The sequence below is a fragment of the Delphinus delphis genome, chromosome 7, assembly GCF_949987515.2.
Source record: "Delphinus delphis chromosome 7, mDelDel1.2, whole genome shotgun sequence".
NCBI lineage: Eukaryota > Metazoa > Chordata > Mammalia > Artiodactyla > Delphinidae > Delphinus > Delphinus delphis.
In genome coordinates, this window is record NC_082689.1 from 6993393 (window position 1) to 7012434 (window position 19042).

General features: G+C 42.8%; 1 protein-coding gene and 1 non-coding gene across 4 annotated transcripts in view; both read right to left on the reverse strand.

Moving 5' to 3' along the window:
- Nucleotides 1–19042, reverse strand: part of ATG16L1 (autophagy related 16 like 1) — a 46865-nt gene that overhangs the window by 4065 nt on the left and 23758 nt on the right. For all 3 annotated transcript variants that reach the window (XM_060015912.1, XM_060015911.1, XM_060015913.1), the window contains 4 exons: nucleotides 16712–16782; nucleotides 15983–16054; nucleotides 2058–2178; nucleotides 1686–1791 (listed from right to left, as the gene is read on the reverse strand). In XM_060015912.1, the coding sequence (XP_059871895.1) occupies nucleotides 1686–1791; nucleotides 2058–2178; nucleotides 15983–16054; nucleotides 16712–16782 (370 nt within the window). The remainder of the gene's footprint in view (nucleotides 1–1685; nucleotides 1792–2057; nucleotides 2179–15982; nucleotides 16055–16711; nucleotides 16783–19042) is intronic.
- LOC132428805 (small Cajal body-specific RNA 6) lies at nucleotides 4361–4592 on the reverse strand. Its single transcript, XR_009520201.1, has one exon. It is a non-coding gene; the product is annotated as a small Cajal body-specific RNA 6 (non-coding RNA).

A 19042-nucleotide genomic window follows, 5' to 3' on the forward strand; every position in this document is an offset into this window, starting at 1 on the left:
TAAGGATTAATTTCCTTGCCTGTTTCTGAAATGATACAGTAATTGCCAATCAGAGCTTCTGATCAGCATGAACTAAGCAGGGCTACTATTTAATTAGTATTACTTCAATTTTATCATTTCAACTTATCCAAAGGGATGTAAACCGCTTTAGCAGGTCTGGGCTGCCTTATATGGACAAATGTGTGGGCTCTCCAGGCTTCCTGTCATACAAAGTAAAGCTCGGGGACCCTCCAACTCATCCCGGTGACTCCAGATGTGGAACCGGGGCACCCTGGCAACCCCTTCTCCTTCCTTTTCTTCTCCCAGCTCTCCTCTGGGCCGCGGTCCACACCCAGGTCTGTGCTCAGCAGTCCTGGGCTGGGCCCTGTTGGTGATACAGCCAAAGGAGGTGCAGACCCTTCTGGACTCATTCATTCTGTTGTAAACTTTCGATGAAATGATTTCCCACCTCAAACCATAACCAAGTAAGACAGTTTATCTTACTGTTGCCGCTCCACCTCCCTGGGACTTGGGGTCTTCATCTGTCAAATTAGGGGGGAGACCAGGAGGAGCCTTCTAACATCCAGCTTAGCTCTAAAATTCCTTACTCCCAGTTCAAATTTCTGCCAACCAGTACACCTGAAACTAATCACCAATTACCTACCTCCTAACCAACTGTCCTCATCCTAACAGGACTCCTGTCCCTTCTACTGCCCCCACCTTGGCCCATCAACAGGACTCCAGCTTTCTTTCCCTTTCTGCCACTCCTCCCTCCTTGGGCAGCTCCCTGTACTGCCCTCCTGTTGCTTCACAGGTGGGCTCTGACTAATCCACTCTCATGTCTTCAAAGTCCTCCTGTGAGGACGTCTCGTTTTTTCTCCCAGCCAACCTCTCAAAACTTTTGTTTTTCCAAATGTCCATTAGAAACCTCAAATTTATGTCCTTTTCTGAACATGTTCACTGCATCCTCTTCCTAAATCTGTCATTTATTCTGCATCTTACTTTACTTCTCTCCTTCCTCACCCTCCACATCCAACTTGTAACAAACCCCATCCAAATCCCCCCTCCACTGCCTTGAGTTCAGATCCTCAATGCTTTACTGATTTCCCGCTCCCCAGTACACCCTTTAAAACTGCCACCAATGTAATCTACCACACTCTCATGAAGCAATCCTTTCCTAAACACCCAACTTATGAGATCAAGTCACCTACCAATGGCGTCCAAAGCCCGCAGCAATCTGATCCCACCCCACCCTATCGGTCTCATCTGCCCTCGCCTGACCTGCCAGACTGCCCTGTTCTGGCCTGGAATGTCCCTCAGTGGCTCTTCTGCAACGTGAAGCCTACTCACTTCTCAAGACTCATCTTGACAGACGGTCTCTAACATCCTTGGACAAGGGCTCCTGGCCCTACTGCAACACACCCTGCAGACTTGTGTATCTGTCTTCTCGATTACACTTGAAACCACCTAACAACCTCGTTGTTCATCTGTTTGTAAGTACATAGGGCATGCTCAGAGGTGACTGTTGAATGTGATCGTCTACTTCAGGGTAAAGAATATCAAACTGGGAAGATAATGTGGACTGGAGCTCATTTCTGCCATTTCCAGGGACTTTAAAAACACAACCCACATACAAGACACCATCACAGTTCTGCCACATACAGACCCTCCCATCTGCCTCCCCACCAAGCTCCTGGGTGTTTTACCGGATGTCCCAGAAACGAATTTTCTTGTCAAAATGTCCACTCATCACACACTGCTCTGTGCAGACAATATCATTGCAGCTGGATCCGGCAAATACCGTCTTTATGCCTGAAAGACAACCGAACACGAATAATCAAGCAGAAGCCCCTCTGCGGCTGTGCACGCAACACTGCTGCACTCTCACCCTAAGTAATCAGAACTACTTATTTAAATGAAGCTTCAAACTTGAAAAATAGTCACTACATCAGCGCCACTCAAAGTGAGACTGGAATTTCAAAGTTTATCACACTAAATGCAGGCTTTAACGTGGAAACAAACACCTCTGAGGTTAATATCTAATCGTTCATAGACACAGAGAGACTGAATTTCCTCACAGACTTTGCTGCGTAGATCCCAGAGTTTGAGGGTCCGGTCGTGACTTCCAGAAACAATACGCGCATTGTCCAGCAGGAACTTGGCAGACAGCACTTTGCCGCTGTGTCCCGTGAGTGTATGCTAAGGGAGAGAACACAACCAGGGTAAACCTCCAGGGCGCCACACCGGGAGAGTCAGCAGCAAACTGCCAGGGAGCCAGCTTCTCCAAACACCCTGAGATCTGGTCAGGAACACGCAGAGAGAAAAGGAGGAGCAGCTCAGGGAAAACACCCAGAAAGCCTGTCTTTGGGCATTGCCCGGGGTGAGGTCTCAAGAGGAAGAGGATAAACCTCCCACCGCCAATAAAACTAAAAAAAAAAAGGTAATGAAAAAATAAATGAAAGATCCAACACCACAGCACAAACTTCACATGACCACGCCCTCAAAGTAAGGGAGGAGCAGGCAGAGGACCTGAACAGACATTTTTCCAGAGAAGATATACAGATGGTCAATGGACACATGAAAAGATGCTCAGTATCACTGGTCATCAGGGAAATGCCAATCAAAACCACAACAAGATTATCACTGCACACCTGTCAGAACTGCTATTATCAAAAAGACAACAAGTAACAAGTGTTGGTGACGACGTGGAGAAAAGGGAATCCTCGTACATTGCTGGTGGAAAAGTAAGTTGGTTGAAGCCACTATAGAAAACAACATGAAGGGTCCTCAAAAAATTAAAAATAGAAACCCCATACGATCCAGCATTTCTACTTCTGGGTATTTTTCCAAAAAAACCCCAAAACCACTAATTTGAAAAGATATATGCCCCCCTATTTTCATTGTACCATTAATCACAACAGTCAAGATATGGAAGCAACCTAAGCGTCCAATGATAGACGAATGGATAAAGACACGGTACATATATACAGTGGAATATAAGTCATAAAAAAAGAATGAAATCTTGCCCTCTGTGACAGCATGGATGAATGTAGAGGGTATTATGCTAAGTGAAATGAGTCAGACAGAGAAACACAAATACCATATGATTTTACTTATACGTGGAATCTAAAAAACAAATCAACACCTTACAGAACAGAAAGAGAATCACAGAGAACAAGGTGGTGGTTGTGTGGGGTGGGAGTGGGGGTCTGAGTGAAAAAGGTGAGAGATGAAGAGGTACAAGCTACCAGATACAAAACAGTCACGGGGATAAAGGTACATACAGCATGGGGAGTACAGTTAATACTGTAGTAACTTTGGTGACAGGTATAACTAGACTTACCATGGTGATCATTTGGTAATGTACAGAAATAACAAATCACTATGTCGCGCACCTGGAACTAACATAGTGTTGTAGGTCAATTCTACTTCAATTTAAAAAAAAGGATATACAAAAACTGTATAATAAAGTACTCAGTAAAGGCTCTACTACAGAAAGTATACAGAACACAAATAGGATATCTGTATTTAGTCTTATTAGCCAATGAAATGGAAAAGAACAATGTATATACTAACGGTATCTATTTAATATTATTAGATTTGTGCTGCCACGTTAATCTTACATGTTATAGAAAAATAACATGTTTGTCTTCTCCCAAGTGTTTAAAAAATACATGTAGACATTTCCTGAATTTGTATTCTTTATTGAGGCTTGTCACATTTTAAGCTGTTAATTACACAACTTAAAAGGGGCGGGGGGCAACCAGAGGACCTTCTTGAAATAAGCTCTATTACAGATACCGGTCTGTATGGCTCTTGCAATTTTCTGTAAGTCTGAATTATATCAAATTACAAAATTTTTAAATCTTGGATCTTACTAATGTCTCAGAAAGTCAATCTCCTATTTAAAGTCAGAATGGACAGGTTCACCAGAGGCATAATTTATCAATATAAAAGGAAACATCAGGGGTTCCCTGGTGGCACAGTGGTTAAGAATCTGCCTGCCAACGCAAGGGACACGGGTTCGAGCCCTGGCCCGGGAAGATCCCACATGCCGCAGAGCAACTAAGCCTGTGCGCCACAACTACTAAGCCTGCGCTCTAGAGCCCACAAGCCACAACTACTGAGCCCATGTGCCACAACTACTGAAGCCCACGTGCCTAGAGCCCGTGCTCCACAACAAGAGAAGCCATGACAATGAGAAGCCCGCGCACCGCAACGAAGAGTAGCCCCTGCTCACTGCAACTAGAGAAAGCCCGCGCACAGCAATGAGGACCCAACACAGCTTAAAAAAAAAAAAAAAAGATTGTTAAAAAACTAAAAGGAACCATCAGGACTCTTTCAATAAACAATTAAAACTCCTAGGGGTTTTTCAATCAGAGGTCTCCGCTTGAAATGTCAGATCATAACCACAGACACCAGCATTCCCAACAATCAAATCTTTTCGTGACTAGCTGTGAGATGCCAACCATGGCATCTTTCCTGGGCTGCCAAGCAACGCAGAACTGGGTCATAACCGAACGTCAGTGCCCTTTGCCCGCCACAGCCCAATGGGAGAGAGGCGGCTGGGGATGGTGAGGATGCCGCACTTTCCCTACTTTTCAATATGGATCAACATATTCATGTGTGGAAACTTCAAAGGCTCAGAAGATATACAGGTATTCACTAATGATTTCTGTGTAATTTTTAAATAAATAAATGTATTTATTTATTTATGGCTGTGCTGGGTCTTCGTTTCTGTGCGAGGGCTTTCTCTAGTTGCGGCGAGCAGGAGCCACTCTTCATCGCAGTGTGCGGGCCTCTCACTATCGCGGCCTCTCTTGGTGCGGAGCACAGGCTCCAGACGCGCAGGCTCAGTAGTTGTGGCTCACGGGCCTTGTCGCTCCGCGGCATGTGGGATCTTCCCAGACCAGGGCTCGAACCCGTGTCCCCTGCATTGGCAGGCGGATTCTTAACCACTGTGCCACTAGGGAAGCCCCTATAATTTTTTTTTAAAAAAAGAAAAGGCTTTTTTTTGGGGGTGGGGGCTGCGCTGCATGGCTTGTGGGATCTTAGTTCCCTGACCAGGAACTGAACCCGGGCCCTCGGCAGCCAAAGTGCGGGGTCCTAACCACTGGAAACCCAGGGAATCCTCCCCCCAACCCCCCCCCCAAAAATGAGCAGCTTTTAAAAGACCCTAATATACTTACTATAACTGTCAACTTACTGGGTTTCAACCCTGACCCCCAAAGCCAGACCTCGCGGTTTAGAGTTAACACTTTAGAAACCAATCTTTCCTCTCTGCTCAGGAGAACAATTCCACTTTAGCACAGGAAGAGAAAACTCAGGGCCACATGTACTTCCCCTTTAAGAAGAAGTTTGCACGAATTCCGAGACTCCTTCTCACATTTAAAACGCTCTGAAACTGGAACAGCATCTTACAATCGCTGCCAGCCAGGTGGCAGCTGTGCTGTGGCTGTGTGACAACCTCCCACTGATCCTTCTGGAAAGATCAAAAAAGTTCCAGCAACAAAGTTTATGCTAAATACAGTATAGGAATAATGCTCAGTATAAATCATTCAATCTGCACAAACCATGGGGAGAGACCAAAAACTTGTGTAGGTACTTCTACTTCACCAAAAAATTCAGTTTTGTGTACATGCACCGTTTTCTTTCTTACTATTAATGTAAAAGTAAAATCATGTTTCACAAACATAGGGAGGAAAAGACACTGCCCACAAATGGGCGATGCAAATGTGCTCGTTTTGCTTACTCTAAATGCACGTTAATATTCTCATATAGTTCACATGAAAACACCCCTACAAATTTATCCACCGCACTTTTAACTTCATAGCACAAGCAGTTTTTCATGTGACGGGAAAATACACGGGCTTTGGGGTCACGCTGTTTGGCGCCTGAACACCCTGGCTCTCTAACGTCTGTAAAAGACTAACATCTTCCTCACTCTGTTTAGGAGGGTGACCCACGCACCAGGCCCATGGCTGACTGCATTCTTTCTCTTCCTTTCTGCACCACCTTCCTTAAGAGTTTCTGTAATTACTCTATAATAGCTAAACAGTCTCCAAGCAATGAGATTACAACCTAATAGAAATTTCCTTGGCTAGCAGACACCTACATCCCTTTGAAAGTTTCACGATCACAAATGATGCTGCAGTGAACATGTATGAGTACATGGCTTTCCCCTGACTTACTTCCTGGAATGAAACTGCTGGATTAATGGAATAAAGGAATGTTTTTATTTCCTGGCTTTTCACATGTGTTACCTTGCTTTTAAAAAAGTCTGGATTTCTGCTTATTTTGTTCTTGGTGGAAACCCAGCCTGACCGGCCCTGCCTGGGGCTGAGTAGTTTCATCTCCATGCTCTCAGTGGTATGGAATTCAGCCTCCTGCAAGCATTCACTTTTATCACGTAAAAACTGATTATTAAGTCATTTTAAGTGGATCAGATTTATTTTAAATTCTTTTACCCATTCGGTGTTTTTGAATTTATTCTTAATAGTTAATATTTAACTTCTAACACTACTTTAAGGCTTTTATCTTCCTCTTTAAGAGACGGGGCATGGGTTTTGATGTCACAGCAGCCCCGAGTCCCCGAACGGGAAGGCTTAGAGCTCTCTTCCCTCAGGCTCTGCACAGGCTCCCTGGTGCTGCAGGGCAGACCCTAAGGGCCACCCACCATGTAGCAGCTACCATTAACACCAACCAAAGACAAGTGACCTCAGAAAAATGCAGAACTTGATAAGGAGGTTTCTGAAATAAAAACCATCATCTGAAAGCAAGTCCTCACTGAGGCCACTTCTCCACACCAGCACTACAGACATGAGCAGGATGGGTTCTTCAGCCCAGTTCCTCAGTTTTGCAGTAATCTTTTAGATTTTTTTTTTAAATTTTTTAAAAAATTTATTTTATTTATTTTTGGCTGTGCTGGGTCTTCGTTGCTGTACGCGGGCTTTCTCTAACTGCGGAGAGCGGGGGCTACTCTTTGTTGCAGTGTGAGGGCTTCTCACTGCGGTGGATTCTCTTGTTGCAGAGCACGGGGTCTAGGCACGTGGGCTTCAGTAGTTGTGGCACATGGGCTTCAGTAGTTGTGGCTCGAAGGCTCTAGAGCACAGGCTCAGTATTTGTGGCACACAGGCTTAGTTGCTCTGCGGCACGCGGGATCTTCCCGGACCAGGGCTCAAACCCGTGTCCCCTGCATTGGCAGGCGGATTCTTAACCACTGCACCACCAGGGAAGCCCCTACATTTTTAAAAGAATCGAAAACATCCTGTAAAGAAAGAAGTCCTCTGGAATGGGCCCCTTTCAACACGAGACTATTTCTAGGACCCTTTACTAAACGGATTTAAAGCAAGCACTTGACCAGCCACTCCTGCATTCTGGTCTCACCCAACACCACCCACCTCAAGTTGAGGAGACAATGACCAGGGCTTGGATCTTGAGTTTCAGAACATGGAGATGCCCATCTATGTCCTCCAACATCCTCTGTAAACGAGGGTCTCGGTACAAGCCAGAGCCTCCTAGACAGGGAGCCTACTTACATCCTGGGCCCTGGTAAGGGTTCATGCGGTTTCCGTGGGAATGGAGAACCTGTTAAAAGGGCCTCCTGATCTCCTTCACACATTTACCAAGTGATAGCACACAGCTGTGAGCAGACCAGAGGCCCTCTGAGCCAGCTGGTTCAGCAAAGGAGGCTACAGCCCTGGCACCAGCCCCTGGCTCGTCAGCACCCACAGCTTGGTGCTCCAGCACCCTCTCCAGTGAGACTCAGCCCACCTTTGCAAACCAGCTCACTTGAAAACAGTTACCAACATTATGACCTCTATCATCCAGGTCTATCTCCGCCTCCAGGGCCTTCTTACTTCAGGCCTAAAAGCTGACGCTTACCTGTTGAGAACTCTTCTACCAATTAAAAATATCATCCTGTTAGGAACCAACATGGTGGAGTAGAAGGACGTGCTCTCACTCCCTCTTGCGAGAACACCAGAATCACAACTAGCTGCTGGACAATCATTGACAGAAAGACACTGGAACTCACCAAAAAGGTACCCCACATCCAAATACAAAGGAGAAGCCACAATGAGACGGTAGGAGGGGAACAATCACAGTAAAATCAAATCCCATAACTGCTGGGGGGGTGGCTCACAGACTGGAGAACACATACCACAGAAGTCCATCCACTGGAGTGAAGGTTCTGAGGCCCACGTCAGGTTCCCAACTGGGGGTCTGGCAACAGGAGGAGGAATTCCTAGAGAATCAGACTTTGAAGGCTAGCAGGATTTGACTGCAGGACTTTGACAGCACTGGGGAAAACAGAGACTCCACTCCTGGAGGGCACACACAAAGTAGTGAGTGCATCAGGACCCAGGGGAAGGAGCAGAGACCCCAGGGGAGACTGAACCAGACCCACCTGCTAGTGTTGGAGGGTCTCCTGCAGAGGCGGAGGTGGCTGTGGCTCACCGTGCGGACAAGGACACTGGCAGCAGAAGTTCTGGGAAGTACTCCTTGGCGTGAGCCCTCCCAGAGTCTGCCATTAGCCCCACCAAAGAGCCCAGGTAGGCTCCAGAGCTGGGTCACCTTAGGCCAAACAACCAACAGGGAACCCAGCCCCACCCATCAGCATTCAAGCGGATTAAAGTTCTACTGAGCTCTGCCCACCAGGGCAACAGTCAGCTCTACCCACCACCAGTCCCTCCCATCAGGAAACTTGCACAAGCCTCTTAGACAGCCTCATCCACCAGAGGGCAGACAGCAGAAGCAAGAAGAACTACAATCCTGCAGCCTGTGGAACAAAAACCACATTCACAGAAAGATAGACAAGGTGAAAAGGCAGAGGGCTATGTACCAGATGAAGGAACAACATAAAACCTCAGAAAAACAATTAAATGAAGTGGAGATAGGCAACCTTCCAGAAAAAGAATTCAGAATAATGACAGTGAAGATGATCCAGGACCTCGAAAAAGAATGGAGGCAAAGATCAAGAAGATGCAAGAGGGGGCTTCCCTGGAGGTGCAGTGGTTGAGAGTCCGCCTGCCGATGTAGGGGACGCGGGTTCATGCCCTGATCCGGGAAGATCCCACATGCCGCGGGGCAGCTGGGCCCATGAGCCATGGCCACTGAGCCTGTGCGTACGGAGCCTGTGCTCCACAATGAGAGAGGCCACAGCAGTGAGAGGCCCGCGTACCGCAAAAAAAAAAAAAAGATGCAAGAAATGTTTAACAAAGACCTAGAAGAATTAAAGAACAAACAGAGATGAACAATACAATAACTGAAATGAAAACTACACTAAAAGGAATCAATAGCAGAAGAACTGAGGCAGAAGAACTGAGGCAGGAGAATGGATATGTGACCTGGAAGACAGAATGGTAGAATTCACTGCTGCAGAACAGAATAAAGAAAAAAGAATGAAAAGAAATGAAGACAGCCTAAGAGACCTCTGGGACAACATTAAATGCAAAACATTAGCATTACAGGGGTCCCAGAAGGAGAAGAGAGAGAGAAAGGACCCGAGAAAATATTTGAAGAGACTATAGTTGAAAACTTCCCTAACATGGGAAAGGAAATAGCCACCCAAGTCCAGGAAGCACAGAGTGCCAGGCAGGATAAACCCAAGGAGAAACACGCTGAGACACATAGTAATCAAACTGACAAAAATTAAAGAAAAAGAAAAGTTATTGAAAGCAGCAAGGGAAAAATGACAAATAACATACAAGTGAATTCCCATAAGGTTAACAGCTGATTTCTCAGCAGAAACTCTACAAGTGAGAAGGGAGTGGCATGATATACTCAAAGTGATGAAAGGGAAGAACCTACAACCAAGGTTACTCTACCCAGCAAGGATCTCATTCAGATTCAATTGAGAAATCAAAAGCTTTACAGACAAGCAAAAGCTACTAGAATTCAGCACCACCAAACCAGCTCTACAACAAATGTTAAAGGAACTTAACTCTAAGTGGGAAACACAAGAGAAGAAGAGGACCTACAAAAACAAACCCAAAACAATTAAGAAAATGGTCACAGGAACATACATATCAATAATTACCTTAAACGTGAATGGATTAAATGCTCCAACCAAAAGACACAGGCTTGCTGAATGGATACAAAAACAAGACCCATCTATATGCTGTCTACAAGAGACCCACTTCAGACCCAGGGACACATACAGCCTGAAAGTGACAGGATGGAAAAGGATATTCCATGCAAGTGGAAATCAAAAGAAAGCTGGAGTAGCAATACTCATATCAGATAAAATAGACTTTAAAATAAAGGATGTTACAAGAGACAAGGAAGGACACTACATATTGATCAAGGGATCAATCCAAGAAGAAGATATAACAACTATAAATATATATGCACCCAACATAGGAGCACCTCAATACATAAAGCAACTGCTAACAGCTATAAAACAGGAAATCGACAGTAACAAAATAATAGTGGGGGACTTCAACACCTCACTTACACCAATGGACAGATCATCCAAAATGAAAATAAGTAAAGAAACAGAAGCTTTAAATGACACAATAGACCAGATAGATTTAATTGTTATTCATAGGATATTCCATCCAAAAACAGCAGATTACACTTTCTTCTCAAGTGCGCACGGAACATTCTCCAGGATAGATCACATCTTGGGTCACAAATCAAGCCTCAGTAAATTTAAGAAGATTGAAATCATATCAAGCACCTTTTCTGACCACAACGCTATGAGGTTAGAAATCAATTACAGGGAAAAAAATGTAAAAAACACAAACACATGGAGGCTAAACAATACATTACTAAATAACCAAGAGATCACTGAAGAAGTCAAAGAGGAAATCAAAATACACCTAGAGACAAATGACAACGAAAACACGACAATCCAAAACCTACGGGATGCAGCAAAAACAGTTCTAAGAGGGAAGTTTATAGCTATACAAGCCTACATCAAGAAATAAGAAAAATCTCAAAGAAACACTCTAACGTTACACCTAAAGGAACTAGAGAAAGAAGAACAAACAAAACCCGAAGTTAGCAGAAGGAAAGAAATCATAAAGATCAGAGCAGAAATAAATGAAACAGAAACAAAGAAAACAATAGCAAAGATCAATAAAACTAAAAGCTGGTTCTTTGAGAAGATAAACAAAATTGATAAACCATTAGCCAGACTCATCAAGAAAAGAGGGAGAGGACTCAAATCAATAAAATTAGAAATGAAAAAGGAGAAGTTACAGCAGACACACCAGAAATACAAAGTATCCTAAGAGACTACTACAAGCAACTCTATGCCAATAAAATGGACAACATGGAAGAAATGGACAAATTCTTAGAAAGGTATAACCTACCAAGACTGAAACAGGAAGCAATAGAAAATATGAACAGACCAATCACAAGTAATGAAATTGAAACTGTGATTAACAATCTTCCAACAAACAAAAGTCCAGGACCAGATGGCTTCACAGGTGAATTCTATCAAACATTCAGAGAAGAGCTAACACCCATCCTTCTCAAACTCTTCCAAAAAATTGCAGAGGAAGGAACACTCCCAAACTCATTCTATGAGACCACCATCACCCTGATACCAAAAACCAGACAAAGATATTACTAAAAAAGAAAATTACAGACCATTATCACTGATGAATAGAGATGCAAAAATTCTCAACAAAATACTAGCAAACAGAATCCAACAACACATTAAAAGGATCATACACCATGATCAAGTGGGATTTATCCCAGGGATGCAAGGATTCTTCAATATACATAAATCATTCAATGTGATAACCCCTATTAACAAACTGAAGAATAAAAACCATATGATCATCTCAATAGATGCAGAAAAAGCTTTTGACAAAATTCAACACGTATTTATGATAAAAACTCTCCAGAAAGTAGGCATAGAGGGAACCTACCTTAACAGAATAAAGGCCGTATACGACAAACCCACAGCAAACATCATTCTCAATGGTGAAAAACTGAAAGCATTTCCTCTAAGATCAGGAACAAGAAAAGGACGTCCACTCTCACCACTATTATTCAATATAGTTTTGGAAGTCCTAGCCACAGCAATCAGAGAAGAAAAAGAAATGAAAGGAATACATATTGGAAAAGAAAAAGTAAAACTGTCACTGTTTGCAGATTACATGATACTATACATAGAGAATCGCAAAGATGCCACCAGAAAACTACTAGAGCTAATCAATGAATTTGGTAAAGTTGCGGGATACAAAATTAATGTGCAGAAATCTCTTGCATTCCTATACACTAATGATGAAAAATCTGAAAGAGAAATTAAGGAAACCCTCCCATTTACCATTGTAACAAAAAGAATAAAATACCTAGGAATAAACCTACCTAGGGAGACAGAAGACCTGTATGCAGAAAACTATAAGACACTGATGATAGAAATTAAAGATGATGCCAACAGATAGAGAGATATACCATGTTCTTGGATTGGAAGAATCAATACTGTGAAAATGACTATACTACCCAAAGCAATCTACAGATTCAATGCAATCCCTATCAAATTACCAATGGCATTTTTTACGGAACTAGAACAAAAAAATCTTAAAATTTGTATGGAGACACAAAAGACCCCGAATAGCCAAAGCAGTCTTGAGGGAAAAAAATGGAGCTGGAGGAATCAGACTCCCTGACTTCTGACTATACTACAAAGCTACAGTAATCAAGACAATATGGTACTCGCACAAAAACAGAAACATAGATCAATGGAACAGGATAGAAAGCCCAGAGATAAACCCATGCACCTATGGTCAACTAATCTATGACAAAGGAGGCAAAGATATGCAATGGAAAAAGGACAGTCTCTTCAATAAATAGTGCTGGGAAAACTGGACAGCTACATGTAAAAGAATGAAATTAGAACACTCCCTAACACCATACACAAAAATAAACTCAAAATGGATTAGAGATCTAAATGTAAGACCTGTCACTATAAAACTCTTAGAGGAAAACATAGGAAGAACAGTCTTTGACATAAATCACAGCAAGATCTGTTTTGATCCACCTCCTAATGGAAATAAAAACAAAAATAAACAAATGGGACCTAATGAAACTTCAAAGCTTTTGCATAGCAAAGGAAACCATAAACAAGATGAAAAGACAACCCTCAGAATGAGAAAATACTTGCAAATGAATCAACGGACAAAGGATTAATCTCCAAAATATATAAACAGCTCATGCAGCTCAATATTAAAAAAACCCAATCCAAAAATGGACAGAAGACGACCTAAACAGACATTTCTCCAAAGAAGACATACAGATGGCCAAGAAGCAAATGAAAGGCTGCTCAACATCACTAATCATTAGAGAAATGCACATCAGTACTACAATGAGGTATCACCTCACACCAGTTAGAATGGGCATCATCAGAAAATCTACAAACAACGAATGCTGGAGAGGGTGTGGAGAAAAGGGAACCCTCCTGTAGTGTTTGTGGGAATGTAAATTGATACAGCCACTATGGAGAACAGTATGGAGGTTCCTTAAAAAACTAAAAATAGAATTACCATATGATCCAGCAATCCCACTACTGTGCATATACCCAGAGAAAACCATAATTCAAAAAGACACATGGGGCTTCCCTGGTGGCACAGTGGTTGAGAGTCCACTTGCCGATGCAGGGGACACGGGTTCATGCCCCAGTCTGGGAAGATCCCACATGCCGCGGAGTGGCTGGGTCCATGAGCCATGGCCGTTGAGCCTGCGCGTCCGGAGCCTGCGCTCCGCAACGGGAGAGGCCACAACAGTGAGAGGCCCGTGTACCGCAAAAAGAAAAAAAAAAAAAAAAGACACACGATGCACCCTAATGTTCACTGCAGCACTATTTACAATAGCCAGGTCATGGAAGCAACCTAAATGCCCATCAACAGACGAATGGATAAAAATGTGGTACATATATATAATGGAATATTACTCAGCCATAAATGGGAACGAAATTGGGTCATTTGTAGAGACATGGATGGATCTAGAGACTGTCATACAGAGTGAAGTAGTAAGAAAGAGAAAAACAAATATCGTACATTAACGCATATATATGGAAACTAGAAAAATGGTACAGATGAACTGGCTTGCAGGGCAGAAATTGAGACACAGATATAGAGAACAAATGTATGGACACCAAGGGGGGAAAGCGGTGGTGGGAGAGGTGGTGTGATGAATTGGGCAATTGGGATTGACATGTATACACTGATGTGTATAAAACTGATGACTAATAAGGACGTGCTGTATAAAAAATAAAATTCAAAAATTAAAATAAAGAAATAAAATAAAATAGAAAAAAAAATGTCATCCCGCACTCAACTCCTTGCTTTACTCCTCAAAGGGCCTAAAATGTAAGGAATCCTGTATGTCACTCTTCACTAATTACACAGTTTTACTGTATCTCAGTCTAGAATAATCCAGGCCAACTGAACACAGGAAAGAGCACAGGACTCAATCCAAAGTCTCATCTTTCTATTTGTTAACTGTGTGACCTCAGGCAATTCTGTGGGCTTAGCTGAGCCTCAGTTTCCCCATCTACCTACCTCACCTGCTTCCCCCTGAGGATTAAAAGCAGTAACATATATAATATACCTGACTACTGGGTCAAACACAGAAACCACTCAGGTAAAAGCCCCTTTGCTTTAGGAAAAATAATGACTGCAGAAGTATTCAACCCTGTCTTAAATTTCTGCTAAGCAACTGATGGGTACATAGAGAAGGCATGCCACAGGATGGACTGTAACACTGCCAGGAGAATAGTCTAGGCTGTTACATGGAACTTTTTCCATGCTTACGGTGCAGGACTATAGGGCTTCAACTGAGAACTCGTTCAAGCATTTGAACAGATGTGTACCACTGCTTAAGAGGAGTCCAGCCCTGCCCGCAGGCATCCACCTCCCTGTTCCTTCCTTGCAACAAGAACACCAGGGAGACCCTTCCGCTTTCAGAAGAGAACGTAATCTTTTGTCATCCTCACATTTCATGCTTTGCACATGGATCCTCTTTCAACTAAGAATCAAGAATTACCACCCTTTAGGTATTAGCTAGCATCTAACACTGGCCATTTTCCACACAGCTCCTTCAAGAAAATGGAAAGCCCAAGTGATAAGTGAACCGTGTGTTTCTAACTATTCTTCTAGCTGCATCCCTGCACCATCGAATCAGACCATCAGAAACTACCTAATGGACCACTTCTATTGCAGCTCCCCACCTCCCTGTAGGTTTCTCTTTATGAAGTTCACCTTAACATCATGCTCTCTGCTTTTCATGTGGGTTGACACACAAGTTTGCGTCAAGCTTTTTTTTGCGGGTAAAATACCTACCAATGTCAAGTAAATCCGCCATCTTATCTTTCAGTAGCCTTTATTTAATGAGCTCATGTGAAGGTTGCTTCAAGCTTAAGGAGAAAAACACGTCTCTAAATTAAGCTATGTCTTCTATTAGAACAAAAGTGATATAACCATCTAATTTTTGTCTTTGTCTTGGAATCCAAGCGTCTTCTTGGTAGGTTTGGGTCCAGATGCAGATTTCATCAACATCTGATCCCACTGTTCTTGCTTTCCCATACACCTGTTTCCTGGCTTTGAGTTGTTTTATCTCTCTCATAAGTGTACCCACATATACTTCTATAGCCTACTTTCCAGTTCTACTTTGTGAGGTGATTTAGTCTTGGGGTGCTTAAGAAACACAGATTACACTCTGGTGCTAAATTAGCTGAAGATAAGCTAAAACTGACACCTACCAAAAATATTTACTTTTTATGAACAGGAGTGTCCCAAGTCTTTCATGGAAACGTAATGGTTTCCTATTGCAAATATTCTGCAACTGAATATTGGACAAAGTAAGAATGTAAAGTGGAAACATCAATTTTCCTAAGGAGGAAAGGAAAGGGCAGGGGCAATCAAGTATTGAGTTTCACGACAACATACAATTCTTCTAATCAATCAACCTGCCACTTCCTACATCATGTGACCGGTAAGCAACCACGTGAAGTTTGGAGATTACATTAACTTTCCTCACTGGGTCTTACCCGTAACCGATAGTCATCCACAGTCCAGATGCGGCTTGCAAAATCATTTGACGCTGCTAAGAGGTAAGATCCCTACAGGAATAAAGGGGAGGAGAAGAAATGTTAGCCAAAATAGAACTCAGTTCACATGATACAAATTCCCCGATGCCTGTAACTATACACCTGAGCTGAATACCGCTATAACCAGCATTCTGTGAATTTATCACTCCCCCTTAAGTTCAGACCTTCCTCCGAGCCTGCTCGACCTCACCTGTAAGCTGTAGATACCTCCAGCTCAAAATGGAATTCCTCCTCCTGTGTTCACTCCTCACCACCTCCCACCTTCAGTAACAGCAAGTACTAATTCTCTGCACCTGTCCAAGTCCAAGAGCTCAGAACCACCGACTCTCCCCAGCCACACCTCCCAACTGCCCCCCGTTGGAGACCTGCTTGTCTCTGGTGCTTCTCGCTAGACCCTCTCCTCTCCACCTGCACTGCCTTGGCCCAAACCGGGGCCTTTATCAAGTCTGGCGACTGCCTTGCTGGGGTATCCCAGACCTGTCCCCCTACCCAGTCTTCAACACGGTTGTGATCAGCACAGAATTTATAATCTACCTACATCCTTCTCTAACATTAAGACAGGAAGTAGCAGAGAAACCAGGTAAGTTTTTAAATTTCAAGAACCAGATGTTTAAAACTGTTTCTAAAACCCTCTAAACTCACCCATTTCCGTGGATATTAGGTACTTACAGCACTATCGAATTCAATGCTTGTAATTCCTGCATTACTGCCAGACAGGGAGCCCTTGAACTCACATTTGTCTGCATACAAACAAAGGTTAAGAAAGGAAGGTTTAAAAACAAATGATGGCAAATCCAACATATCAATTAAAATGAGGCACTTGAAACACAATGGAAGCCAACTACATGGTCAAAAACAGCTTTCCTGCATCTTTACAGAATCAAGTAGCAGGACAAATGGAATAATGAGACCAAAATATCCGGCTGGTCAGTTCCAAGAGCAATGAATGTACAAGCGGGTGCAGAGCCCAGCATTTTCCTGTGGGTTCTTACGCTGTTCTTTTCAAGAAATTCAGTGTCATCAATTTCCTTTACAAAAGATAAGTGCAGGAATTTAAAAACATGTCAATTGACCCTAGAGACCGAGTTTGTTATTTCTCAGTAAAATTTTCTACTTTCCATAAATACATCTTTGGGTTTGATCAATATTTGCCAACTTAACTATCACTTTCGTAGAACCTGACCATTAGAATTTCAGAACCCAAGTAGGAAAAGAAATTTCTACTTACACAAACTGGCTGGTCCCTAGAATTCTAGTAAAGCTCGTTTGGAGTTTCAGTCACCTCTCTGTTCACTCTATATACGTGAGCCTAAGGTTCTGGCAATCCAATCGCCCGCCAGTGCTCCCCCCTCCCGCTGCCAAGTCTCCTCCACCAAGAGGCCTGTGCATATACCCCCGGGCTGTTTTCAAGCAGCTTTGGCCACCCGCAATGAAACTTTAAAGATGAGCGTATGAGTCTCAATGATGATGTGATTCAGTTTCCTCTTTAAAGGGTATCTTTTTTTTTTCCTCTAAGAGTTTTATTTATTTATTTACAACTTTATTGGAGTCTAACTGCTTTACAATGGTGTGTTAGTTTCTGCTTTATAACAAAGTGAATCAGTTATACATATGTTCCCGTATCTCTTCCCTCTTGTGTCTCCCTCCCTCCCACCCTCCCTATCCCACCCTTCTAGGTGGTTACAAAGCACCGAGCTGATCTCCCTGTGCTATGTGGCTGCTTCCCACTAGCTATCTATTTTACGTTTGGTAGTGTATATATGTCCATGCCACTCTCTCACTTTGTCACAGCTTACCCATCCCCCTCCCCATATCCTCAAGTCCATTCTCTAGTAGGTCTGTGTCTTTATTCCTGTCTTACCCCTAGGTTCTTCATGACCTTTTTTTTCCTTAAATTCCATATATATGTGTTAGCATACGGTATTTGTCTTTCTCTTTCTGACTTACTTCACTCTGTATGACAGACTCTCTAGGTCCATCCACCTCATTACAAATAGCTCAATTTTGTTTCTTTTTATGGCTGAGTAATATTCCATTGTATATATGTGCCACATCTTCTTTATTCACTCATCCGATGATGGACACTTAGGTTGTTTCCATCTCCTGGCTATTGTAAATAGAGCTGCAATGAACGTTTTGGTACATGACTCTTTTAAAGGGTATCTTAAGGATAACCTATATAGACAAGCCAGGAAAACAATTAGGGAATCATTCAAATCAAACTCATAAAATAGGAGCACAGAATAGTATACATTTCAATTAACAGCCTTTTCTCTTAGGACTTCTAGATGCTAATAAATATAAATACTGGTTTGGGGACTTCCCTGGTGGTCCAGTGGTTAACACTCCACACTCCCAATGCAGGGGCCTGGGTTCGATCCCTGGTCAGGGAACTAGATCCCTCATGCCATAGCTAAGAGTTCGCATGCCACAGCGAAGATTCCACATACCACAACCAAGACCCAGCACAGCCAAACAAATAAATAAACATATATATATAAAAAATACTGAAAAAAAAAATACTGGTTTGGAGCTGTCAAATACATTTAGGGCCAGGACTATTAACCTGGTGGATGAACCCCTGAATTAATTTGCAAAATATGGCACATTTAATGCCTTTCCCTGGATCCTAGCTTTCAATAGATTTTCACAAGTCAAAAAAAGGCCAACACCTACTAATTTAGGACTTTATTTAGATTAGATCTTTATAGACAAAAATATTACTGCAAATTCTAAAAGATATCTCTTTGGCTTATGCCTAAAACACTGGTCTATTTGTTTGGCAGGTGACAAAGTGCCAAAATGTAAGAAATGATCAGTAAGTGCTAGTCTACACAAGAGATTGATCTGAAAAGACCAAAGATCTTATTAAAATCTCTTTTATTTAGAAGGCACTGGGGAGACTATGTCAAGAGTATTTATGTAATTCCCAGCAGAGCTGCTGCTTTTGACAGAATAAGCAAAGACAGGTGCTCCTACTGGATGCAAAGTGGTGGTGGA